Consider the following 22,374-nt stretch of genomic DNA (forward strand, 5'->3'; position numbering starts at 1 on the left):
GATCCTATTGAGCCTTCCCTGCTCCCTCTCGGTCCCCTCATTCCAGCGCTGTCATCCCTGTTGAATGTATTCAATCAACTGGTCGAATATGCCTTTGGGGAACCTCGGAAAAACTTTGGGAGTACTTGTGTCCCCAAAAGCTCCTGAAGATGGGCGGGTCCATACTGCGCATGCCCAAGCACTACGGATGTAAAATGTTGTGCACCTAGGCCAAGTGTGTTGTGACTCCCCTTTCTCGTCACCCAGCATCCCCTCCCATTCCATGTGCAGCCCCCACTTCCATGTGTATCATCCATGTACAGCAGTCCCCTCCCATTCCATGTGCAGCCCCCTCTTCCATGTGTATTATCCATGTACAGCAGCCCCCTCCCATTCCACGTGCAGCCCCCTCTTCCATGTGTGTCATCCATGTACTGCAGCCCCCTCCCATTCCATGTGCAGCCCCCACTTCCATGTGTATCATCCATGTACAGCAGTCCCCTCCCATTCCATGTGCAGCCCCCTCTTCCATGTGTATTATCCATGTACAGCAGCCCCCTCCCATTCCACGTGCAGCCCCCTCTTCCATGTGTGTCATCCATGTACTGCAGCCCCCTCCCATTCCATGTGCAGCCCCCTCTTCCATGTGTATCATCCATGTACAGCAGCCCCCTCCCATTCCACGTGCAGCCCCCTCTTCCATGTGTAGCATCCATGTACAGTAGCCCCTCCCATTCCATGTGCAGCCCCCTCTTCCATGTGTATTATCCATGTACAGCAGCCCCCTCCCATTCCACGTGCAGCCCCCTCTGCCATGTGTATCATCCATGTACTGCTTCCCCTCTCTTTCATGTACAACTCCCTTGAGCATCAGTTTCCTTTGTCGTGTGTTACTCCCAGTCTTCAGCCTCCTCTTTTATATGTAGCAACCCCTCTTTCATGTCCAGGTGACCTTTGTCCTCCAACCGCTCAAGGCCCTGGCCTTGGCCTTTCCAGAAATCTGGCCCTGGTCATCCGTCTTCGGCATCACTGAGGGACAAACATGCTCCCGAGGCCTTCCGAGGGCTGTCACTTTATGGGGGGACAGTGCTGGAACCAGAACACTAAGAAAGGACAGGGAAGGCTCAATAGGATCTAGAGCAGGCATGGGCAAACTTGGCCGAACTACGAGTCCCAGAATGCATTGCAGGAGTCTGACAGCCACAGTCATGACTCAAAAAGGCAAATGCATTGTGGGACTTGTAGTTCCTTAACAGCTGGAGGGCCAAGTTTGCCCATGCCTGATCTAGAGCCTTCTTTCTTTATAGGTATCTGGTGGTTTTTTTTTGTTTTTTTTTAATCGCAGATTTGCTTTAAAAGAAAAAAGAACAACCCTCTATAGATAAATTCGTTTATATATCTTTGCATACTGGGTGCAGAAGTTTCTATGTGCTGGTTTGTCGGAAAACTTTACTTCTGCTTAAAATGCAATGTCTTGCGCTTTTTGCTGAAGCTGTATTTGTACTTCCCCTTTGGCCGAAAACTGCTCTTGCTTCCTGTCCAAGTGACCGATATCTTAAAAAAAAAAAAAAATGTCTGCAGAATCATCTGACAGTACAAAAGACAGGGCTTTCCAATAACCTCAATCTATTCAACACGTTTCAATATAAAAACATCACAAGTTTATTATTATTATGCTTACATCCTGTATAATATATCTGTAAAATATTGAAATTCTACTATCGGTTATTCCCAATTCCTGCAACTTAGGCAGTGAAGAACATTTACAAGCAGATTATCTCACTACCCTGCCTAACAATACCAGCTTTATTAAAAAATATCGAGTCCCAAAATGACAAATAAGAATCTTAGCGCGAGCACCTGACTACACCGGCTACACCGGCTATAGCAGTCACATCATCCTAAAAAACCTGTTGTGTTGCTTGTGACAATCCTTTGTGTGAAGTGGCTGCGTGATTAATGGCCCGTGACCCCAAGAGGTACTGCGGCAGCTGCGCACATTGTTGCACTCTGCCCCTTTTTGCTGCCTGCATCCGATCCTCCCATATAATTAAAATGACAAGAGCCCCCCGCCGCCAGGCCTGCCAGGTCTGCCCCCGATGTTTGCATTCCTCACCGCTGTGGCTGTCATTGTGCTGCTGACGCAGCAGGTGTATACAGCCTCTAGTGATACACCAGCCTCGTCTGGCATTTTACATTCTTTCTGCTCACTTTGAGGTCGATTCATAGGAGTTTGGGCCATTTGAAGTCATGTTCGTCTTCCTGTCTCCCTACAATGCGAAGCTAGGGAGAGGTCACGGGCTTAGCACTTTGAATTGTATGTGTAGTGCAGATAATTGATAGAACATTAGTAGCAAAGAAAAGAGTCTTATATTTTTATTTTCAGTTATATAGCTGTTTCTATAATGTTGCATCTTTCTGAAGTATTTGTAGTTTACAAACTATATTCTGCATTCCCAATGATGAAACAGAGCAGAGCTAACGACCCTTTGAACTTCCTGGCAGAAAAACCTTAACCACAAGAAAAAGTGATAAATGCTTCAGAAAATAGTATTGCTCTGTGACTAAATTAATCAGAGAGCTCAGAGAAGCTCTTTTGCATAGAAAACAAATGACATTTCTTAACTCTTCCTGTACTGGAAACAAAATGAGACTCATATCTGTGCCACTAATGTTCTATTTCTTAGCTGTACTACACGTACAAATCATTATATCATAAGTTTATTTTCAGTTCAGATTCCCTTTAAAGTGAATGGGAACCGCATTTAAAAAAATAAGACATATACTTACCCAAGGAGAGGGAAAGTTTTGGGTCCTATAGAGCCTACCGCTCCTCTCCTGGTCCCCTCGTTCCAGTGCTGGGTCGCCCGGTAGCAGTATTTGACTAAATTAGTCAAATACTGCTTTATCCGGCCGAAGGAGGCTTCAGAAGTCTTCAGGGAGCCCGAGTGCTCCTGAAGAAGGGCGGCCCTGTACTGCGCCTACGCAAGCACGCTCTCTTGCACGCACACGCCTGTGCAGTATGGAGCCGCACTCCTTCGGGAGGACACGGCTCCCGAAGACTTCCAAATACCCTTTCGGTGGGGGATTGAAACTGTGGGGAGCCAGCACAGGATAGAGGGCACCGAGAGAGGAGACGGAAGGCTCTATACGACCCAGAGCCTTCCCTCTCCTTAGGTAAGTATTTGCTTCATTTTTTTTTAAATGCGGTTCCCATTCACTTTAAGAAAGGCAAACATTTATAAGATATATAATATGGGATAAATAGGGTCTGCACCAAGATTTTCTTTTTTTAGCCATCTTGCTGTAAAAACATTAAAAAGGAGATGGCCGACACTGTTACATGCATGAAGAGCACAGGCGCAAGCTAGGAAGTGTAGGAAAGGGTAAAGAATCAGAGATTTCTTGGAATGTAGATCCTGTGGATAGTTGAATGTTGTTCAAGACCAAATCAAGGCTTTCTCACTTTTTGCTCTCTTAGGCCACCTGCCTTATGCCAAGTACACACCAGGCATAAGGGAATACACGATGCGTTTCAGCCGCTCGACTCTCCGCTCGATTGTTTTTGCATCGATTCTGCAGTCAATTCTCTTATCTTCCGCTCCTTTTTCATATCTTTTTCCATTCAGTTCTATCAGAAATCGAGCAGCGAAACGATTGAACGGGAGATCGGGCATGTCGGAAATCATCTTAAAGAGAATCTGTATTGTTAAAATCGCTCAAAAGTAAACATACCAGTGTGTTAGGGGACATCTCCTATTACCCTCTGTCACAATTTCGCCGCTCCTTGTCGCATTAAAAGTGGTTAAAAACAGTTTTAAAAAGGTTGTTTGTAAACAAACAAAATGTTCACCAAAACAGGAAGTAGGTTGATGTACAGCATGTCCACACATAGAAAATACATCCATACACAAGCAGGCGGTATACAGCATTCCTTTTGAATCTCAAGAGATCATTGTGTGTTTCTTTCCCCCTGCATCTCTCATGCACTGAAGTTTCAGGCTGCTCTTTTCTTCCTGCAAACAGCTTTGCCCTTGTTTGTAATTCCTCAGTATGTGAAAGCCCAGCCAGCTCAGAGGACGATTTATCCAGCTTGTAAAAGATAAGAGAGAAGAGAGAAGCTGCTCTAATCTAAATAATACACAGGCAGTGTGCAGAACGGGTCCTAGAAGGGGGAGTTCATAGCAGAACCACAACACTGAAGAACTTGGCAGCCTTCCAGACACAGGCCTGACAAGTCTGACAAGAGAGAGATACATTGATTTATTACAGAGACCGTGATAGTATAAAGTGCTGCAGTTAGCCAGAACACATTAGAATAGCTTTTGGAACTTGTAGGATGATAAAAAACAGGATGCAATTTTTGTTACGGAGTCTCTTTAACAGAAAATTGTATGGTGTGTATTAGGCATTATACCTACACCACGAGTAAGGGGTGGTTCAAGTAACAATTGGGCCCTAGGGCAAAATTAGCCTGGGGGCCCCCCAACAGACACCCCCCGACCAAAAAGCGCCATTAGAGGCCCTTTGTTGCAGCCAAATTTTCCTCCTGTGCCCCTGAGCAGGCTGCTGACCCTCCCCCAATCACCTCCCAACTTAACAGACTCTGCAGAGTCCCTGGGGGACAACTTGGGGGCCCCTACAGGCTCTGGGGCAATTGCACCTTTTTTCCTATGGTAGCTCCGGCCCTTACCCCGACCCTTGAAGATTAGCACCCCTCTCCTTGCTTCCATGTCCAGCAGTCTCCTATGGACACCAGTTCCCCTCTTTCATACACAGTACTTTTCTTCTTCCTCATGCAGCAACCCTACTCTCACATGTACATTCACAAATGGTGGTTGAGGGCAATTTGTCATCACCAAAGGTTGCATGGAGTGCCTATAATAACTGCCCTCAACTGCTTGGGTGTGACCTGGCTCATTAGATGACACAAATGTTTAAGAGGACATTAAAACACCCTTATTTAATACCCTTGTCCACTTGTGCCAGTTGAGGACCGCTTAATGTCACCAGATAATTGCCTATGATAATTGCCCTTAGCCACTTAAGCGCGACTCATTAGATAACATGGATATTTTAGAGGGCATTAAAACACCTGTGTATATTGCCCTCAAAAACAAACATGTGTAGAGAACCTAAGAAAAATGAACACGAAGCATGAGGACTAAGGGGTTAGCACTCTCAGCAAGAACACTCTGTGCGTGCAATTTGTATGTTCTCTTTGAGGTTTTCTTAAGTCAACACTTCCCATTAGAATGTGGTAGGAGCACCAGTAAGCTGTTCTTGCTTCGTACTATCCATACAACACATCTTATGTATCTCCATTCACTGTTCTAATGTTCCAAACTCTAGTTGTACGGTGCAGTGCGGTAGGATGCCTATGTGTGTCTTTGAGTTGCATCATGTGTCTCGGTCTTGTGCCCCGGCATCATGCTGTCAAGCATTCAGTGTCAGATCTATTTTTGAATGAAACGTCAAGCATGGCCGCTATGGAAGGTGTGAAAGACATTCCTGGACTATTTGTAGCCTGGCATTGGCCAGATGTGTTTGGGCTTGGTGTTACTCTCAAGTTCCAGTCCTGGGCCTGAAGAATGTACACGCTGCTGCTGCAAACACTGAGCTTCCCAGGCACTCAGCAGCAAGAGCAGCCATGTTTCTGAATATTAGAGGCATAAAAAAACAAAGGCAATGATTTCTTCTTTTCTTAAAGCACAGTGCACTGATATTTTATCTAGAGGCTGAATATGGTTGCCTGGAACCCCCCACTGGCTTCTTACAACTGTGGAGGACTGCAGGTGGAAATTATCCTTTTCCATGGAGTCAATAGGGGGGCACCCCCTGCTCCTCCTACAATCTCCATTTATTTTAATTTTTAAAGTATTTATTTATTTTGAGTTTACTTGTCTTGTCACTAAAGTTCGGTTCCCATTTCGGTGGATCTGTTCAGCACAGAGTGGAGTGGACAGTTTTGGATCCATTCCGTTTTACTGCCGTGTTTGTGTCCGGGGCAGAAGCGTTGCATTATAGGTTACTATGGGCAATGCCTCCGCTTGTCCGGAAAAATGTAGCAAGTTTGGACTTTGCATTACACATGCAGCAACTGATCATTTTTTGTGGAAGCAGATCCTATTTTTAACAATAAGATCCGCTTCCTGCACTAAGTAGAGCTCACAAAAAATGTATACTGTACAACGGGTATGTTTTTTCAACAAGTGGGAACCAAGCCTTACTGTCCCTCAGAGATGCTCAAAATCTAATCCCTACCATAGTGACATGTCCATCGTGGTCTAAGGCCATTTTTTTTTTACGGAAAACCAATTAACTTATTTGTATGTTTTTGGGATCAAGAAACTGAAGTGCCTGGAGGAACCTCACATAAATATGGAGAGAACCCATACAAGCATGGTGAAAACATGGAGACTCCATGCAGATAGTGTCCTAGTGCAGATTCAAACCAGGGACTCATTTCTGCAAGTGCACCTTTTGTAGAAGACAATTCTGTTCTTCCACAATATACAGATATTATGGTCATTGTACAATTTGACTCTCTGTGGTCACATTGGGAAATGATCTTATACCCTTATGCCACTTCCAGTTTCTCCTGTTTCAGCTGTTCAACTCAACCCTGAGAAAGAAAGTTATCCAGTTTGGATTTTTTTTCCTGGATGATTGCTGTTGTCATCCTCATACTTCTAGTCTGGTGTTTTAAGATTAAAGTGAATGGGAACCGCATTTAAAAAAACATGAAGCAAATACTTACCTAAGGAGAGGGAAGGCTCTGGGTAGTATAGAGCCTTCCGTCTCCTCTCTCGGTGCCCTCTATCCTGTGCTGGCTCCCCCCCCCCCCGTTTCAATCCCCCACCGAAAGGGTATTTGGAAGTCGTCGGGAGCCGTGTCCTCCCGAAGACGTGTGGCTCCATACTGCACAGGCGTGAGCGTGCAAGAGAGCGTAGTACAGGGCCGCCCTTCTTCAGGAGCACTCGGGCTCCCTAAAGACTTCTGAAGCCTCCTTCGGCCGGATAAAGCAGTATTTGACTGATTTAGTCAAATACTGCTACCGGGCGAGCCAGCACTGGAACGAGGGGACCAGGAGAGGAGCCGGAAGGCTCTATAGGACCCAGAGCCTTCCCTCTCCTTGGGTAAGTATCTGTCTCATCTTTTTAAATGCGGTTCCCATTCACTTTAAGATTAAGAAGTCGTGTTTAACAAAATTTGAAAATGTGGGAGAGATCAAATGTAAATCATGGGGATTAATCAAAATATAGTATCTTCATTCTGCTGTTACTCCTGTTATTGTTATTATTACATATTGGGTGAAGCTTTTTTAATAGTGTAGAATTTAACATACATTTTCTTTTTTTTTGTTACAGGAAAAAGGCCACACCAGTGTCAAATTTGTAAAAAGGCATTCAAACACAAACACCACCTAATAGAACATTCACGACTGCACTCTGGCGAGAAGCCATACCAATGTGACAAATGCGGCAAGCGCTTCTCACACTCGGGGTCTTACTCACAGCACATGAACCACAGGTATTCCTACTGTAAGAGAGAAGCTGAGGAAAGGGAAGCTGCCGAAAGGGAAGCAAGAGAGAAGGGTCACCTAGAACCAACTGAGCTGCTGATGAATCGAGCTTACCTACAGAGTATTACTCCTCAGGGCTACTCTGACTCAGAGGAACGGGAAAGTATGCTTAGAGACGGGGAGAGTGAAAGAGACCATGATAAGGAGGTTGAGGACGTTTATGATAAGCTGAGAAGGCAAGATGGCGATGAAGAGTTTGAAGAGGAAGAGGAAGAAAGCGAGAACAAGAGCATGGACACAGATCCGGACACGATTCGGGACGAGGAAGAGAACGGTGAACATTCAATGGATGATAGTTCGGAAGACGGCAAAATGGAAATTAAGTCGGATCACGAGGAAGAAAACATGGAGGACGGCATGTAATAAACTACTGCATTTTAAGCTTACGAATTTTATTTTATCCAGTAGTCTTGTTACTTGCTTGAAAACTCTGCTGTGTTCAAAAGCTGTTCATGCACGTGCCTGAAGCTTCCAGGAAGCCTGTACAGATGAACTGAAAGGGTGGGGAGGGGGGCGGGGCAGTTCTGCCAAAACAAAATAAAAAAAAAATTAAATAAGAGTCAAATTGAAGTTTGAGGTGGTCGTTGTTGAGAACTGCATTATGCAAAACTTTTGTACAGTATTAAAAAGGCCTAGAAACTGTGTGGTTTCAGAGACTAAACCCTGTGTTTAATAGCATTTATTCTTTAAGCACAAAATAGTTAATTGTACGAATTGCACTCTACTTATATATCACTACAAACTTATAAAAAAAAAGATATTTCTAATTTATATTAATACATTTTAAAATTTAAAAAAAAAAGTGCCCGCACTGCTGTACATCAATATTATCACTCCATTTTTTTAATTTAAGGTGCTCGCACGCAATACACCTGTATTAAAATTCCTTCATAACTTTACTTTGCTATTCCTCATTTCTCAGTTTCATGCTACAGTAAGTAACCACACAATTTTAGGCCTATTTTATTTGTTTTTTTTTTTTTTTTATTTTTTTTTATTTTTTTATTTTTAATGTGAAGGAACAAGAAGTAAAGCATGTGTAAAAAAATGGACATACTGAAGTCTTAAGAGTGACCTGGATCAGAAGGAAAAAAGGAAGGATGATAATTAAAGAAAGCTTTTGTAATGTGTTTTTTTATTTTTAAAGAAAACAAGCCTTATATGCAAACCTTTTAATCTGTGTGTTTCTGCAAGTGCCATCCTTGTACAGTGTTAAGAAGGTAACTTGTGTTACCAATGCACCAGCTTCAGTGTTAAGCTTACCCTGTTCTTTGAAGCACCCATGTCAGTATTAGAATAGGTGGCAGTTCCTTAGTTTACATATGTTTGTGCAATTTATTTCTGTATTTTATTATTATTATTTTTTTTTGTTCATTAATTTTGTCAGTATTACACCAAATTTTTTTTTGCAAATTTTTTTTTCATTCATTTAATTTTTAGGTCAAATAACATTTTATTTATGTGGCTCATTTTATATTTCCTAATTTTATTTATTTCATACTGTAGTGTACAGTATAATAGTTCTTCAATATAGATATATTTTAGTAAAAAAGGAACATGATGTTGATCACTTGGGCAAATTTTACGTAAAGAGAAGAGCATTTATTGTGTTTTGGAACATTAATTGTGAAATGCGATTTTTTTTTCACTTTTATTATTTTATTTTGTTTTATTTTTTTGTTTTATTTCTTTCCAATTACTGGAAATTCCAAATTTGGGAACTTTTGATACGATCTTGTGAAAACACTGTATTTTCAACTGAAAAAATTCCACTTTCATCTTGTTTTTTAGCTAAAAAAAAAAAAAGAGGGACTGTTAAATACAATGTATGATACCATGAAAAAAATCTTTCCTGACTTGTCTTTGTAAAAGTATTATTGAATTTTCAATTTGTAATTTCTCTTGAAAATGACCATGCTCAAATAAAAATGTAGCCAAACTATGCAAAGTGTGACTGACTACTTATAAAAAAAATTCATTTTGGTGATTTTTACTGATCCTTGGTAAAATCCTTTTAATGTTTAGATGTTATGTGAAATCATAATTTTATCTCTGAGTTATCGGTCATACAATTGCACATGTGAACCCTAATTTCATAAGTGTGTTTTATCATAAAAGGTATCTATGCTCCTGTGGATTTGTGATATATAGCTCACCTGTATTTGCATACCTGGAAGACAAACTTTAAACAAACTTTTATCCTTTAATAACAAATAATAAAAAGTCCATGTTACATGAGATTTAAATATCTGTAATGTTATTTGTGTATAATATTTCAAAAATGTTTTACATTAAAGGGGCATTTAATTAGTTCTAAAAATATGTTTTTCCTTAAAATCATTAATTATATTTTACAAATCATTGAAGTTTCATTCAATAACGAGTTTCGCCACTGCTTTTTTTTTTACTATCAGAGAATTTGATTTCCAATTTTATATAGCTATTTTTTTTTACTTGGTTGTACCTATTTTGCAAAATCTGTACAATGCAATGCTGTTACTAAAAAGACAGCAGCCCAATCACTCAGGCTTCGTTTGAATAATACTGAACGTACACTGATTTTTTTTTTTTTTTATTGCAGGGATTTATTCTTGTTTTTTTAACTTGTAGTCCATTTATTTGACTTATAATTACGACATAACTTCAATAAAGTTTAAAGAGTGGAAAATAAATGCCCTGAACCCTTCTGAAAGATAAAACAGAAAATAACATTGAAAATATGTCTCACATGGTTTTGTATATAGCTTGTAGTATATATTTTAGTATTTATATAGCCAACATCTTCCGCAGCGCTGTACAGAGAATATATTGTCTTGTCCCATATATATATATTATATTCCCTTGCTAAGCACAGATTTATATAGATATATTCAAATCAATTCACTGTACATAACATGTGTAATTGGTACCCAGTAAAACGAGTACATGTTCTGAAGTAGATTTGCAAGGAATACAGTGAATAGGAGGTGTGTTTACTTTGAGCATCTAATTTCATGCAGAGAAGTTAGTATTTTTTTTAACTCCATGCACATGATTGGATACATGAAGTGAATACAGCTTTGTTTGATTACATTTCATAACACATCTCCTTCAGTATATTACCCCTCAAATGTAGTTTACTGAATTCCTTTAGCTGAAAAAAAAAATATGCATACACTGAGATTCTCTGTAAGTGCTATTGTAATTTATTTTTCTAATGTACATTTTTCTCTGTTCTCTTTGTTGTTGTACTTTATTCTGGTTTTACGTCCCAACTTTTTGTACACTGACCAAGAGAAAAAAAAAATATGAAACTCAGAAATATCACTCAACACTATGCTATTCTGTGGGGATAGTTTTTACTTTTTACGTTATGGAGGCCAGCTCAGTAGATCAGTACAATAGAATAACATAGCATTAAAGCGGAATATAACCCTGCATTTCAACTTTGCTCTAAAACATTATTTACAGCATATTATATGCAACCAGCATATTTTTTACTAGACCAGCATTTAAAGGGTTACACACGGAGCTTTAAAGTTCCGTGGAGAGAAATGCTGCCTCAGCCGAAGTTTACATATACATTTAAAGAAAACCTGAACTGAAAATTAAAAGTCAAAATAAGCATACACAAATCATACTTACCTCCCGTGTAGTCTACTCCTCAGTGTCTTTGTCCTGTCCCTCATCCTATTTGTTCACTGTGATTAAGGGAATTTTCCGTCCTCCATTTTCAAAATGGCCATTACCCATAACAGCTTTCTGGTCAGCACACAGTTAAACTGTAACATCACCCACTTGAGCCATAGGGAAACATGGACATTACCTGGTACATCAGTTTTCCTCTCAGCTATAACTGAAAGCAACTGATATATTTCAGATCTGACAAAATATTGTCAGAACTGGAAGGGATTATTGTCAGAAGAATATGGTGAGCTTCTGAGAGGAACTGATGGCAAGGTAACTATGCAATGTTCATTTGAAGTTACCTCATGTGTTTATTTTAAATATTTTTACTCAGTACAGGTTCTCTTTAAGTAAACACAATGTAACAAGTGAGGAATGTGGCTCACTCTCTCTCTGTGTCCCGGGAGCTCCTGCACAGTCAGTGTGTGTCACATTCCACACTTGTTACATTGTGTTTACTTAAATGTATCTATCTAAACTTCGGCAGCATTTCTCTCCAAGGAACTTTAAAGCTCTGTGTGTAACCCTTCCAATGCTGGTCTAGTAAAAAAAAAAATGCTGGTTGCATATAATATGCTGTAAATAATGTTTTAGAGTAAAGTTGAAATGCTGGGTTATATTCCGCTTTAAGTGATATATTCATAAATTATCCTCAGAAAGATGATTTCTATACCCAAAGAGGTCATAACTATAGAACATTTTTCACGAGAGTCCTAACAAACAACCAGGGGTGAGAAATTATGGACCAATTCCATATATGTAGTAGAGTTTTTCAGCAGACAAAAAAAACCTGTAAGTGATCAGGGCCCATATGCAATTCACTTTTTCTTCTGAGTTTTCTCCAAGGTGATATTTCTACAACTTGTCATAAAATGCCTTTTAAACCCCCATCAAGCAAGAAAATACTTAAAATAATTTTGATGGCACTTTTTCTCCAACTTTTAGGTACTTTATCAATTGTAAAATGCTGAAAAATTATTTTATAGAGAATGTGAAAATTATCCCCTAGGAGATAACTTAGAAGAAAAAGTTAATTGCATATGGGCCAATAAGCTGTTTTTGCTTGCAAATACACCAAATAGGATATTACAAAGCTTTTTGTGGCCTATAACCATGTATAGAAGGGCTTCTCTGAGCAATTTTTATATCCAAACTGACCCCATTTATTTATTTCATTTATTTATTGTATTTATAAAGCGCCAACATATTACACAGAGCTTTACATTGGTTAAGGTTACAGAAAATATTTAGGGTGACATACAGCAATATGACAATACAGGAATACATGCAAACCAGATCACGCAGCACAGTATGAGTACAAGGTAATGCTTAGTCAGTCACTGGATGGGAGCATGGATATTAGGCAAGTTGACTTCACTCAGATCCATAGGATGGGTGTACGGCAATGGAGGTGCGTAATCAGGTAGGAGATACAAGGAGGAGGACCCTGCCTGAAGGCTTACAATCTAGAGGGAGAGGTGGGGACACAAAAGGTAGGGGACCAGAGTTCAGCTGCTGGTTTAGAACACTAGTGTGTGTGTGTGTGGGGGGGGGGGGGGGGGGGGGTACACCGGAATAAAAAGGTGAGTTTTGAGGGCCTTCTTGAAGATGTTGAAGGAGTCCCGCCTAGACTACTGCAACACCCTGCTCTGTGGCCTACCAAAAAACAGGCTAGCTCCTCTCCAATCCCTTCTAAATGCAGCGGCCCGCCTCATTCACCTTTCCACACGCTCTTCCGATGCAGCCCCACTGTGCCGTTCTCTCCACTGGTTACCCATTACCCAGAGGATCCAGTTCAAACTCCTGACTCTAACATACAAAGCCCTCCACGAGTTGTCTTCTCCATACATCTCCTCACTAATCTCAAGATATTGTCCCTCCCGCAACCTTCGCTCCTCCCAAGAAATTCTCCTGGCCTCTAAGCTGATCACCTCCTCTCATGCTCGCATCCAGGACTTTACACGAGCCTCAGCCCTTATCTGGAACTCTCTTCCACAGCCTGTACGTCATGTTTCAAACCTGGACATCTTCAAACGCACTCTTAAAACACACCTTTTCAGACAAGCTTATAACATTCTATAGCCCTTTATTTACTTATTTGTCACAATGTAATCAGAGGCAAAGAATCACTGCCTCATCCATCCTCCACCCCCTTACCTAGTGTGTCCCCCACTACCCATTAGATTGTAAGCTCGCAAGGGCAGGGTCATCCTCCTAATGTTTACTGTTTTTGTAACAATATTTGTGCTGCTTGGAACTCTGCTGTATATTTGTTAGTTGTATCTATGTTCCCCTTGTCGTCTTATTGTGCTTTGTAAAGCGCTGCGGAATATGTTGGCGCTATATAAATAAAAAATAATAATAATAATAATAATAAAAAGGAGTCCCCCTCCTTCAACATCTTCAAGAAGGCCCTCAAAACTCACCTTTTTACTCAAAAATGGCCCATGCACCGCTTTCCTGAGCGGTTCGTTTGAACTATCTCAGAGAATCATTTCACAAGCGCTTTCAGGGCGATTTTGAAAATCGGCAACGCTTAAAAAATGTCAAAAACGTGTGAACGAGCCCTTAGGCTCATTTCAATGAGAGGGGGAAATTATCAAGTTTTAAGGCTGCCCAGATATCTATTCTAGACATGTTGAATTATTAATATTATTAGTATGCAATTATTTAACACTGACTCATTTTCCTCAGCGCTTTGCCATCGGAGTTGCACACAAATCTAATGACTGTTATAACAGTAAACCACAAATAGCTTTCACCAATGGCGAATATGGTCAGTGGCGTAGCTAAAGAGCTGTGGGCCCCGGTGCAAGTTTTACATGGGGCCCCCCCAAGCACTCTATACATAACAATTGATACGGCGCACCAAAACCTGCCAATGGCAACCACAGTGTCAGAGGTGCAAGAAGGGGATGGGGAACAGTGTGTTAAGGATTACTACTATTCAAAGCATCTATAGAAGTGATTATTACCAGCACAGGACCAATAGAGAGGTAATACTGTGATACAGGGTGGACCCTTCGGGGCCCCTCTGGCCCAAGGGCCCCGATGCGGTCGCTACCTCTGCACCCCCTATTGCTACGCCCCTGAATATGGTACAACACTCTACTGCTAGAATCTGAGAAGGACATGGCCATCTCACAATTCTGCTGTGAAGAACTTCCTCTTTTGACAACCTAGGATAAAGACAGAAGGACGCACATCCTGTCCGGTCCTTCACAAAGCGAAAACATGGCAAAGGAAAGGCCACAGAATCCGTAGCCTAGGGCAGGGACAGATTTTCCATAAGGCACTGTATGCAAGTGCCTACAGGTGCCTTATGTGGGAGAAGCAGCCCCCCTCCTCAGATCACTGACCTAAGGAGCTTACAGTCTAATCCCTGCCTCATATCACTGACCTCAGGTACTTACACCCTACACTAAGGATGATATGAGACAGTGATCAGACTGTAAGATTCTAAAGGCAGTTAGTGACATAAGGCAGGAATCAGAGTTCAGAATATTTTTACTTGGAAGTTTGGGCTGTGATGAGGGGCGGAGTTTAGGGCGCCACAATGCCTGTGCCTACAGGCCTCTTAGTTGTAAATCCGGCCCTGGCCTAGGGAGAATACACGTTGGAGGAGCAGCATATGGTAGAGTGGGCCTTCTGCATCTATAAAAGGGGAGGGGTACAATAAAATAGAAAGGCTGCATGCTAAAGGGGGCTCCGGAAGTGCATGGGAGAAGGGGAGCTTCAGCGTATTCTAGAATAGTGTGCAAAAAGAACTACTCATGCAGAGAGCATGGATAAGAGAACGCACATGAAAAAAAGATTTAAAGTAAAGGTCAAGTAAATTGGCGCCTCAGAAGGCTTCAGTAGAACTCGTGTCCCCAAGTACTTCCAAAGACGGGCGGCTCCGTACTGCGCATGCGCGAGGACACACGCAAGCGTGCTCACACATTCGCAGTACAGAGTCCTCCGTCTTTGCATGGGCTCATGGACGTGTATTCAGCCAACAGGTCGAGAACACACAACAGGGTGACAACACTGGAACGAGGGGAGCAGGAAAAGACAGGAAAGGCTCTATAGGGTCCAGAGCCTTTCCTCTCCATAGGTAAGTATCAGACTTTTTTTGTCACTTGACTTGAAAAATCACCTGATTTGTGTAGAGTGGAGGAAGTGGAAAAAGCCTGTTGCTCAAAGCAACCAGAACATTTTAATGAATTATTTAAGAGCCAGGCTAGCAGTTAAGCATGATAGCACTGGGATTGTTGGTGTAAATTTCACCAGGAATATTAGGTGCATGTAGCTTGAATGTTTACCTGCTGTTAGCAAAGGTATCCTCTGGCTTCCATTACACCCAGAAAGGATTGAAAGTGTTAGGTCATATCAGCTTAGCAGCAGGGCAGAGGCTGTGATTGGCTTCTTCCCACTGCATATGGAGGGGGGTCTCTGCTGCTAGAATAAGTGCAGCAGATGGCAGCACCTTGGCACTAGCGTGAAAGTCCATAGGAAGAGTGATTGGGTGGACAGCACTCTCTCAAACTGCTAGGTTTTAGATCAGTTGTAGTAGTAATACACCTACACTTTTTGGCCAATTAGAATGCTTCATGTTGTAGATGCTGCTGTGATTGGAGAACTGGGCAGCACGGTGGTGTAGTGGTTAGCGCTCTTGCCTTGCAGCGCTGGGTTACTGGTTTGAATCCCAGCCAGGGCACTATCTGGAAGGCGTTTGTATGTTCTCTATGTTCTTGCCATGTCTGTATGGGTTTCCTCGGGGCACTCCAGTTTCCCCCACATCCCCAAAACATACAGGTAAGTTAATTGGCTTACCCTAAAATTGGCCCTGAGGCTCTATTCACACCTGCGTTTTCAATTTTTGCAGAAGTGATTTTTCCGTGATTTCACGCGGCAATTTTGTGGTGATCGTGTTTAGCGCTTCTATAGCACTGAAACGCAATCGCTGGGAAATCGCCTGAAAATGATGCAGGCTACGCGTTTGCGTTTGGAGTTTTTGCCCGTTTTGGGGCATTTTGTGGTGATTAGCGCAAATCGTCCAAGTAAGAACGGGCCCATAGGGTTTCATTACGTTAGCGCTTTTCAAAAGCGCTAGCGTTTGAGAGTTTTGCCGAAATTGCGGCAAAACGTTCTAGTGTGAATGGGGCCTGACACTACACAATACATACATAGGCATGACTATGGTAGGGGTTAGATTGTGAACTACTCTAAAGGACAGTAAGTGACAAGTCAATATACTCTGAACAGTGCTGCGGAATGTCGGCGGCTCGGCGCTATATAAATACTAAATTGTAAAATATGCTCCCTATAGACTTTCTTGCTCAACCATTCCAGCTCCAGCATCTCTCTTTAGTGGACTGTCCCTGGGAGATGATGTTTCTTTTAACAATTATTTGGGGAATTGATGTATAATCAATCACTTTATACTTGGAAGTAATTGTTCAGGGCAATAACCATTTCTGATATTATTATAATGTATCTACTGTATATAACGCTGCCGTCTCTTGCAGCACTTTACAGAGTCCTTAGCCATGTCACTAACTGTCCTCAGAGAAACTCACAATCTAATCCCATAACCTAAGGCCACATTTTTTTTTTTGTTTTTTTTTTTTTGGGGGGGGGGGGGGGGGAAGGGAGTTAACGGACGGTATATTATTATTATTCAGTATTTATATAGCACATGTGCAGCGCTGTACAGAGCATATTGTCTTGTCACTGAATTGTGCCTCAGATTGACTCATAATAATAGGGCCAATTTAGGGGGAAGCGAATTAACTTATCTGTATATTTTTGGAATGTTTGAGGAAACTGGAGTGCCCGGAGGATCAGGGCCGGATTTGTACTCTTCACCACCCAAGGCCACTGTCACCAGCCACCCCCCTTCGGTATAGGTAGCAAGATGACCACTCCCCCTTCCCTCTAGTATAGGTAGCCAGATGACTCCCTTAATCCCTCCTTTTCCAACTCCCTTCAGTACAGGTAGCCAGCTCACCTTCACACCGCAGTAGCCATCAGTGTCACTCATTTCGTCTCCAGTGCATACGCTTCCTATTCCTTTCCGTCTCCAATGCTGCTCAAGTCCAGAGCCACCGACCACAATGAAAACGTGTACAGAGAGCAAGGTGGCCGCTTCATAGGCGGCTGGCAGCAGAGTACTGCGGTTAGGCGCTTGCGTGATCTCCCTGCATTGCAGCATTTCCAAGCTTGCAAATGCTGCACCAGTTTAGCCTGTTGCTTTGGTTCCCCTCTTCCTGTGGTGCCCTAGGCCTTGGCCAACCGGCCTTGGCCTAAATCCGGCCCTGCGGAGGATACCCGCACAGACACGGGGAGAACATACAAACTCTGCGCAGATAGAGTAATATGCGCGTAATATGTTGGCGCTATATAAATCCAATAAATAATAATAATAATAGTGCCCTGGCTGGGGTTTGAACCCAGGGCTGCAAGGCTAGAGCACTAACCACTACGCCACCGAGGGTGTATTTTTCAGATGTGGGTGGAGTGCTCAGATGAAACCCACATAAACATGCAGATAGTGTCCTGGCCTAGGTTTGAATTGCTGCAAGTGTTGAATGCTATCTGCTATGCTATCACCATCCCGTGGTATGATTGGCCTCTAGCAAGGTAAGCAAAGGCACAGATTCAGTCAAAAGGATTGACACTGCTTGAAATCAATCATATTTATTGACAGATGTATGGCTAGCATAAGCTGGAATCTTTATACTCCACCCTATAAATCTGACACGCTAGGAGATTAGTAGCAGCAGCATGCCCCTGTTGTAAACAGTTGCTGTTAATGTTATCTAGTGAGGCGCCTGTAATATGTCACACAGAAGAAACTTCAAGCTCCAAAGACTCCTATTGTAATAGCAACTGTCTTCTCCTAGCCTATAACTCCATAAAGCTTTGCTGCTAGTGCAGTGGCTGAATAGTGTAATGGTTAAAGCACACCCTAACTCAGAACTTCCTCTCTGATCTAAAAGATAACCAGCGGCATAATAACCTTTACAGGAAAACATTCATTTGTTGCAGCCCACAGAAAGCCTGCAATAAATCTACAGTGTGTCTACTTTCTGCTTTCATGTAAGCAGACAAAGGGTTAACACCCTTTGTTTACAAATTAGCTGAAGTTGCCAAGGACTGCCGAGATTCCCGTGCTGACACAACTGAGAGCTCAAATTACAACTGTGATTTCTTGCAGCTGAGTTGGAGTTAGACAAGCTCTTCTCTCTAAACACAAATGGGGTGGATTAATCTGTGTTTTCCTTGTGCTCTGTGCACGAGTACATGTCAACTTTAAGGGCTTAGGGCCATATGCAATTCTCTTTTTCACCTGAGTTTTCTCCTAGGAGATAATTTTTCATCTTTGATTTTAAATAACTTTCCAGTACTTTTCAACTAAAAAAGTACCAAAAAGTTGGTGAAAAAGTAATATCAAAATTATTTTAATAAATTTTCTTGCCTTCTGGGGGCTTAAAAGGCATTTTATTGACAAGTTTAAAAATATCACCTAGGAGAAAACACAGGTGAAAAGGTGAATTGCATATGGCCCACAGCCTCTAATATAGGAGACTTGGGTTTGAATCTTGGCTCTTCCTGTTCAGTAAGCAAGCAAACACCTATTCAGTAAGGAGACCTTGGGCAAGTTTCCCTAACACTGCTACTGCCTACCGAGCACACCCTAGTGGCTGCAGCTCAGGCGCTTTGAGTCTGCCAGAAAAAAAAGTGCAACATAACGGTCAATCGTCTTGTCTTTTATTTAGTGTCACTGTAAGGATCCGCTCAGCTGGCTGCACAGGCAGACAGCTGTTTGACCATTCCTTATGTCTGAGGGATGCAGGTCTCTGGAAAGGAGACCTGGCTTCATCTTGCAACTTTCAGAGTAGCTTTGCTGAGGGATTTGCATACATGCAAATTGCCCAGCTGTCCCCTTTGAGGGCTGGCAGTATAAGAAGCTATGTTTCCCAGAGTCCTTTGCTGGTCATTCCTTCAGGGTTTGTTGAAACACTCCTAGAGTGTCAGCCATGCTATATCTTGTCAAAGTTATCTTAGAGTAATTCCTGGGACTGCACTAGCCAGTTTCCCTAGTGCAGTTAGATTGTATATCTGTTTTGTCTGTCTGTTGCGATTGTCCTGTCCCAGCGGTGGTCGACAGGAAATCGTTCTGTTTGTCTGGGTGCAAACCGGAGCAGCGGTTGCTACCGGTAGTCACTTCTGATCTGTCTTGCTTGGATTGCACTAGCCTCTAGCGGTAGTGGTAGTGGATCCTTCTGTTCTGTCTTGCCTGGATCGCACTAGTCTTGTGCTAGCGCTGTGGATCCTTCTGTTCTGTCTTGCTTGGATCGCACTAGCCTCTAGTGGTAGTGGCAGTGGATCCTTCTGTTCTGTCTTGCCTGGATCGCACTAGCCTTGTGTTAGCGCTGTGGATCCTTCTGTTCTGTCTTGCTTGGATCGCACTAGCCTCTAGCGGTAGTGGCAGTGGATCCCTCTGTTCTGTCTTGTCTGGATCGTACTAGCCTTGCGCTAGCGCTGTGGATCCTTCTGATCTGTTTTCTTGTTCCTGAGCTTAGATCGCACTCGCTCTGACGGAAAGAGCAGTGGATCTTTCCTCTCGTATTCCTGTTTTCCGTTAGTCTGTCTTGTCTGATACGAACGCTTGCTGTAGGCTCGGTGAGGTAACCGCTAAGCAAGCGCTCGCGTTCTTTGTTTCGTGTTTGTCTGTCAGTGGTTAGTTAGGCGTGCTTGTCTCTGTTGTGCTTAACACGCGGAGACCACGCTGTAAACGCGTTCGCTGTTGCGAATGAGTGCGGTGTTCGCGTTTAGTTAGCGTTTGTTATTTTCGTTACTTCTCATTGTTGTTTGCTGTGCCTTCGCTACTCTCGTGCCCTGTCTTCCTTCAGCCTTGTGTCACCTCTGGCAGTCGCCTCTCTCGCGATTGCGTTCCTACTTTTGTTTCTGCTGATGTGTGTTCACCGTCGCAGGGTCGCGACTAGATTGGTGAACACACATTCATCCTGTACCTGTGCTCTTTCTCTTTAAGGGCTGTTCAGCCCCGCATTGTCTTGATCTGTACATTCCCCATCGGGCATCTGTGGCCGTGCAGCGATTGTACTCGTCTGCACTCCACAGCGCCATCTGCCGGTGGGAATTGCCCTCTACTGGTGCTTGCACCAAAGCTGGGTTCCCCCCTTCATACACTTGTGGAGGGTTTTTGTTGTGTCAGTGCGCATCTTGTGCGCTGACCACGAAAACGATTCCGCAATCGTTAGTCACCTGATCGTGCTGTAGCTCTAAAGTTACAGAAACCGATTGCTGCTGCCAAACTACTTGATCATATTGGGCAAAAATTTAGCTGACAATACCGTAGGTGATCTGCCAGATTTGTTCACTAACTAAGGACTAGTACAGGCATGGGCAAACTTGGCCCTCCAGCTGTTAAGGAACTACAAATCCCACAATGCATTGCAAGAGTCTGACAGCCACAGTCATGACTCATAAAGGCAAATGCATTGTAGGACGTGTAGTTCCGTAGCAGCTGGAGGGCCGAGTTTGCCCATGCCTGAACTAGTATCATTTTTTGGATATGGTTCACGCAGTGGGGCTTTTTTCATTAATTTCCCCATCTCCTTCTCCATAGAACAGAACAGGCTGATTTACAGTAGCGAATAAGCTTGTCTATACGGTGACCTTTACTTAAAGTGAACCCGAGGTGGGGTTTAAGAATCCTATTAGCAAACAGAGGCTGGTTCTGCATACAATCACCAGCCTCTGTTACTATACTGTTCCCCCCCAGCCCCCCCCCCCCCGCGCTCTGCTGTCCCCCATAAATCAAACCGCCGTGCTAGCGACACGCAGTATGTCACTAGCAGGCTGTTTACATGCAGACTGTCACTCTCCGCCGTTCCTCCGCCTCCTCTATAGCGCCCCTTCCCTCCCCGCCTCTGTAAGCTGATTGGAGGGAAGGAACGCAGACAGGGAGCGGCGCTATAGAGTAGGCGGGGGAGCGGCGGAGAGTGACAGTCTGCATGTAAAACAGCCTGCTAGTGACATACTGCGTGTCGCTAGCACGGCGGTTTGATTTATGGGGACAGCAGAGAGCAGAGGGGGGGGCCTGGGGGGGGGGGGACAGTATAGTAACAGAGGCTGGTGATTATATGCAGAACCAGCCTCTGTTTGCTAATAGGATTCTTAAAACCCACCTCAGGTTCTCTTTAAACAATCAATTTAAGCTGGATTTGAGTACCCGTGGGGCTGGTTTCACCTATGCCGGCATGCGTCTTGCGGGACGCATGTTGGCACATGCAGTGATGTGAGTACGCAACCAAATCCCTGCCTGCTGCGTGAAACTGCAGCATGCCACCCAAAGAGCTCCAGAACACGATTCAGACAGCAAGCCTATTGACGGAATAGACAGCGCTTCCCTGCTCGAAGCACATGCATGGTAACTCTGTGGATTATGCACTCGTGGAAACAGGCCCTTACTGTCTTGGGCCCTTTCCACTAATTCTGAATATGCAGCATTTTTGAGAGTAGGATGGGGAAACGCTGCCTATTCAGACAATAGCATGCTGCTCAAATTGCATGCCAGCGCGATTCTGGACGGAATGCAGCAATATTCTGTAGCATGCATCCGACTACGGCTTTGTAGCTGCACGGGTGCCGCTTCCGATTCGGCACCTCTGAAAATTGGCCCTTATGTGCGCTGCTGCAACCTTTCTCACCTCTTTCAGACATCTTTGGTTCCATCCGTTTCCAGGCATGTCCTGTTCAGTGGCAATACTACAATTCAAAGGGACCCCCCAGAGAAACTTTGATGCCCCCCCGATGATCCTCTTCCTCCCCTTGGTGCCCCTTAAGGCCTTGGGGCTCATCTCACAAGGGTCATAAAACAAGTGTGCCCATCATTTAGTTACAAAAACCCCTGATCCGAAGTAGAGTCCCCTGTATCAGTGGAAGGGAAGGTTGGTAGATGGGGCCCCCCACACCACTGCTCCCCTTTAGTTATGAACCTGGCCCTGTGTCAGTAACATGAAGCACAAAAGGGGGCAGCCAGGGTGTTGGGAGGGAAGAGAGAATAATGGAACCACAGCCACAGCCTGCAGGAAACATGTCCGCTGCTAGGAAGATGGATCAGTGGGCGGGTT

General features: G+C 43.3%; 1 protein-coding gene and 1 long non-coding RNA gene across 7 annotated transcripts in view; one reads left to right on the forward strand and one right to left on the reverse strand.

Moving 5' to 3' along the window:
* Positions 1–9,802, forward strand: part of ZEB2 (zinc finger E-box binding homeobox 2) — a 209,097-nt gene extending 199,295 nt beyond the window's left edge. For all 6 annotated transcript variants that reach the window (XM_068245859.1, XM_068245861.1, XM_068245862.1 and 3 more), the window contains one exon: positions 7,350–9,802. In XM_068245859.1, coding sequence (XP_068101960.1) covers positions 7,350–7,927 — 578 coding nt within the window. In that variant the 3' untranslated portion in view covers positions 7,928–9,802. The remainder of the gene's footprint in view (positions 1–7,349) is intronic.
* Positions 7,969–22,374, reverse strand: part of LOC137525079 (uncharacterized) — a 100,429-nt gene continuing 86,023 nt past the window's right edge. The window contains exon 3 of the long non-coding RNA XR_011022857.1: positions 7,969–8,088. This is a non-coding gene — a long non-coding RNA (uncharacterized lncRNA). The remainder of the gene's footprint in view (positions 8,089–22,374) is intronic.

Source organism: Hyperolius riggenbachi, chromosome 7 (assembly GCF_040937935.1).
Source record: "Hyperolius riggenbachi isolate aHypRig1 chromosome 7, aHypRig1.pri, whole genome shotgun sequence".
NCBI classification, from domain to species: Eukaryota; Metazoa; Chordata; class Amphibia; order Anura; family Hyperoliidae; genus Hyperolius; species Hyperolius riggenbachi.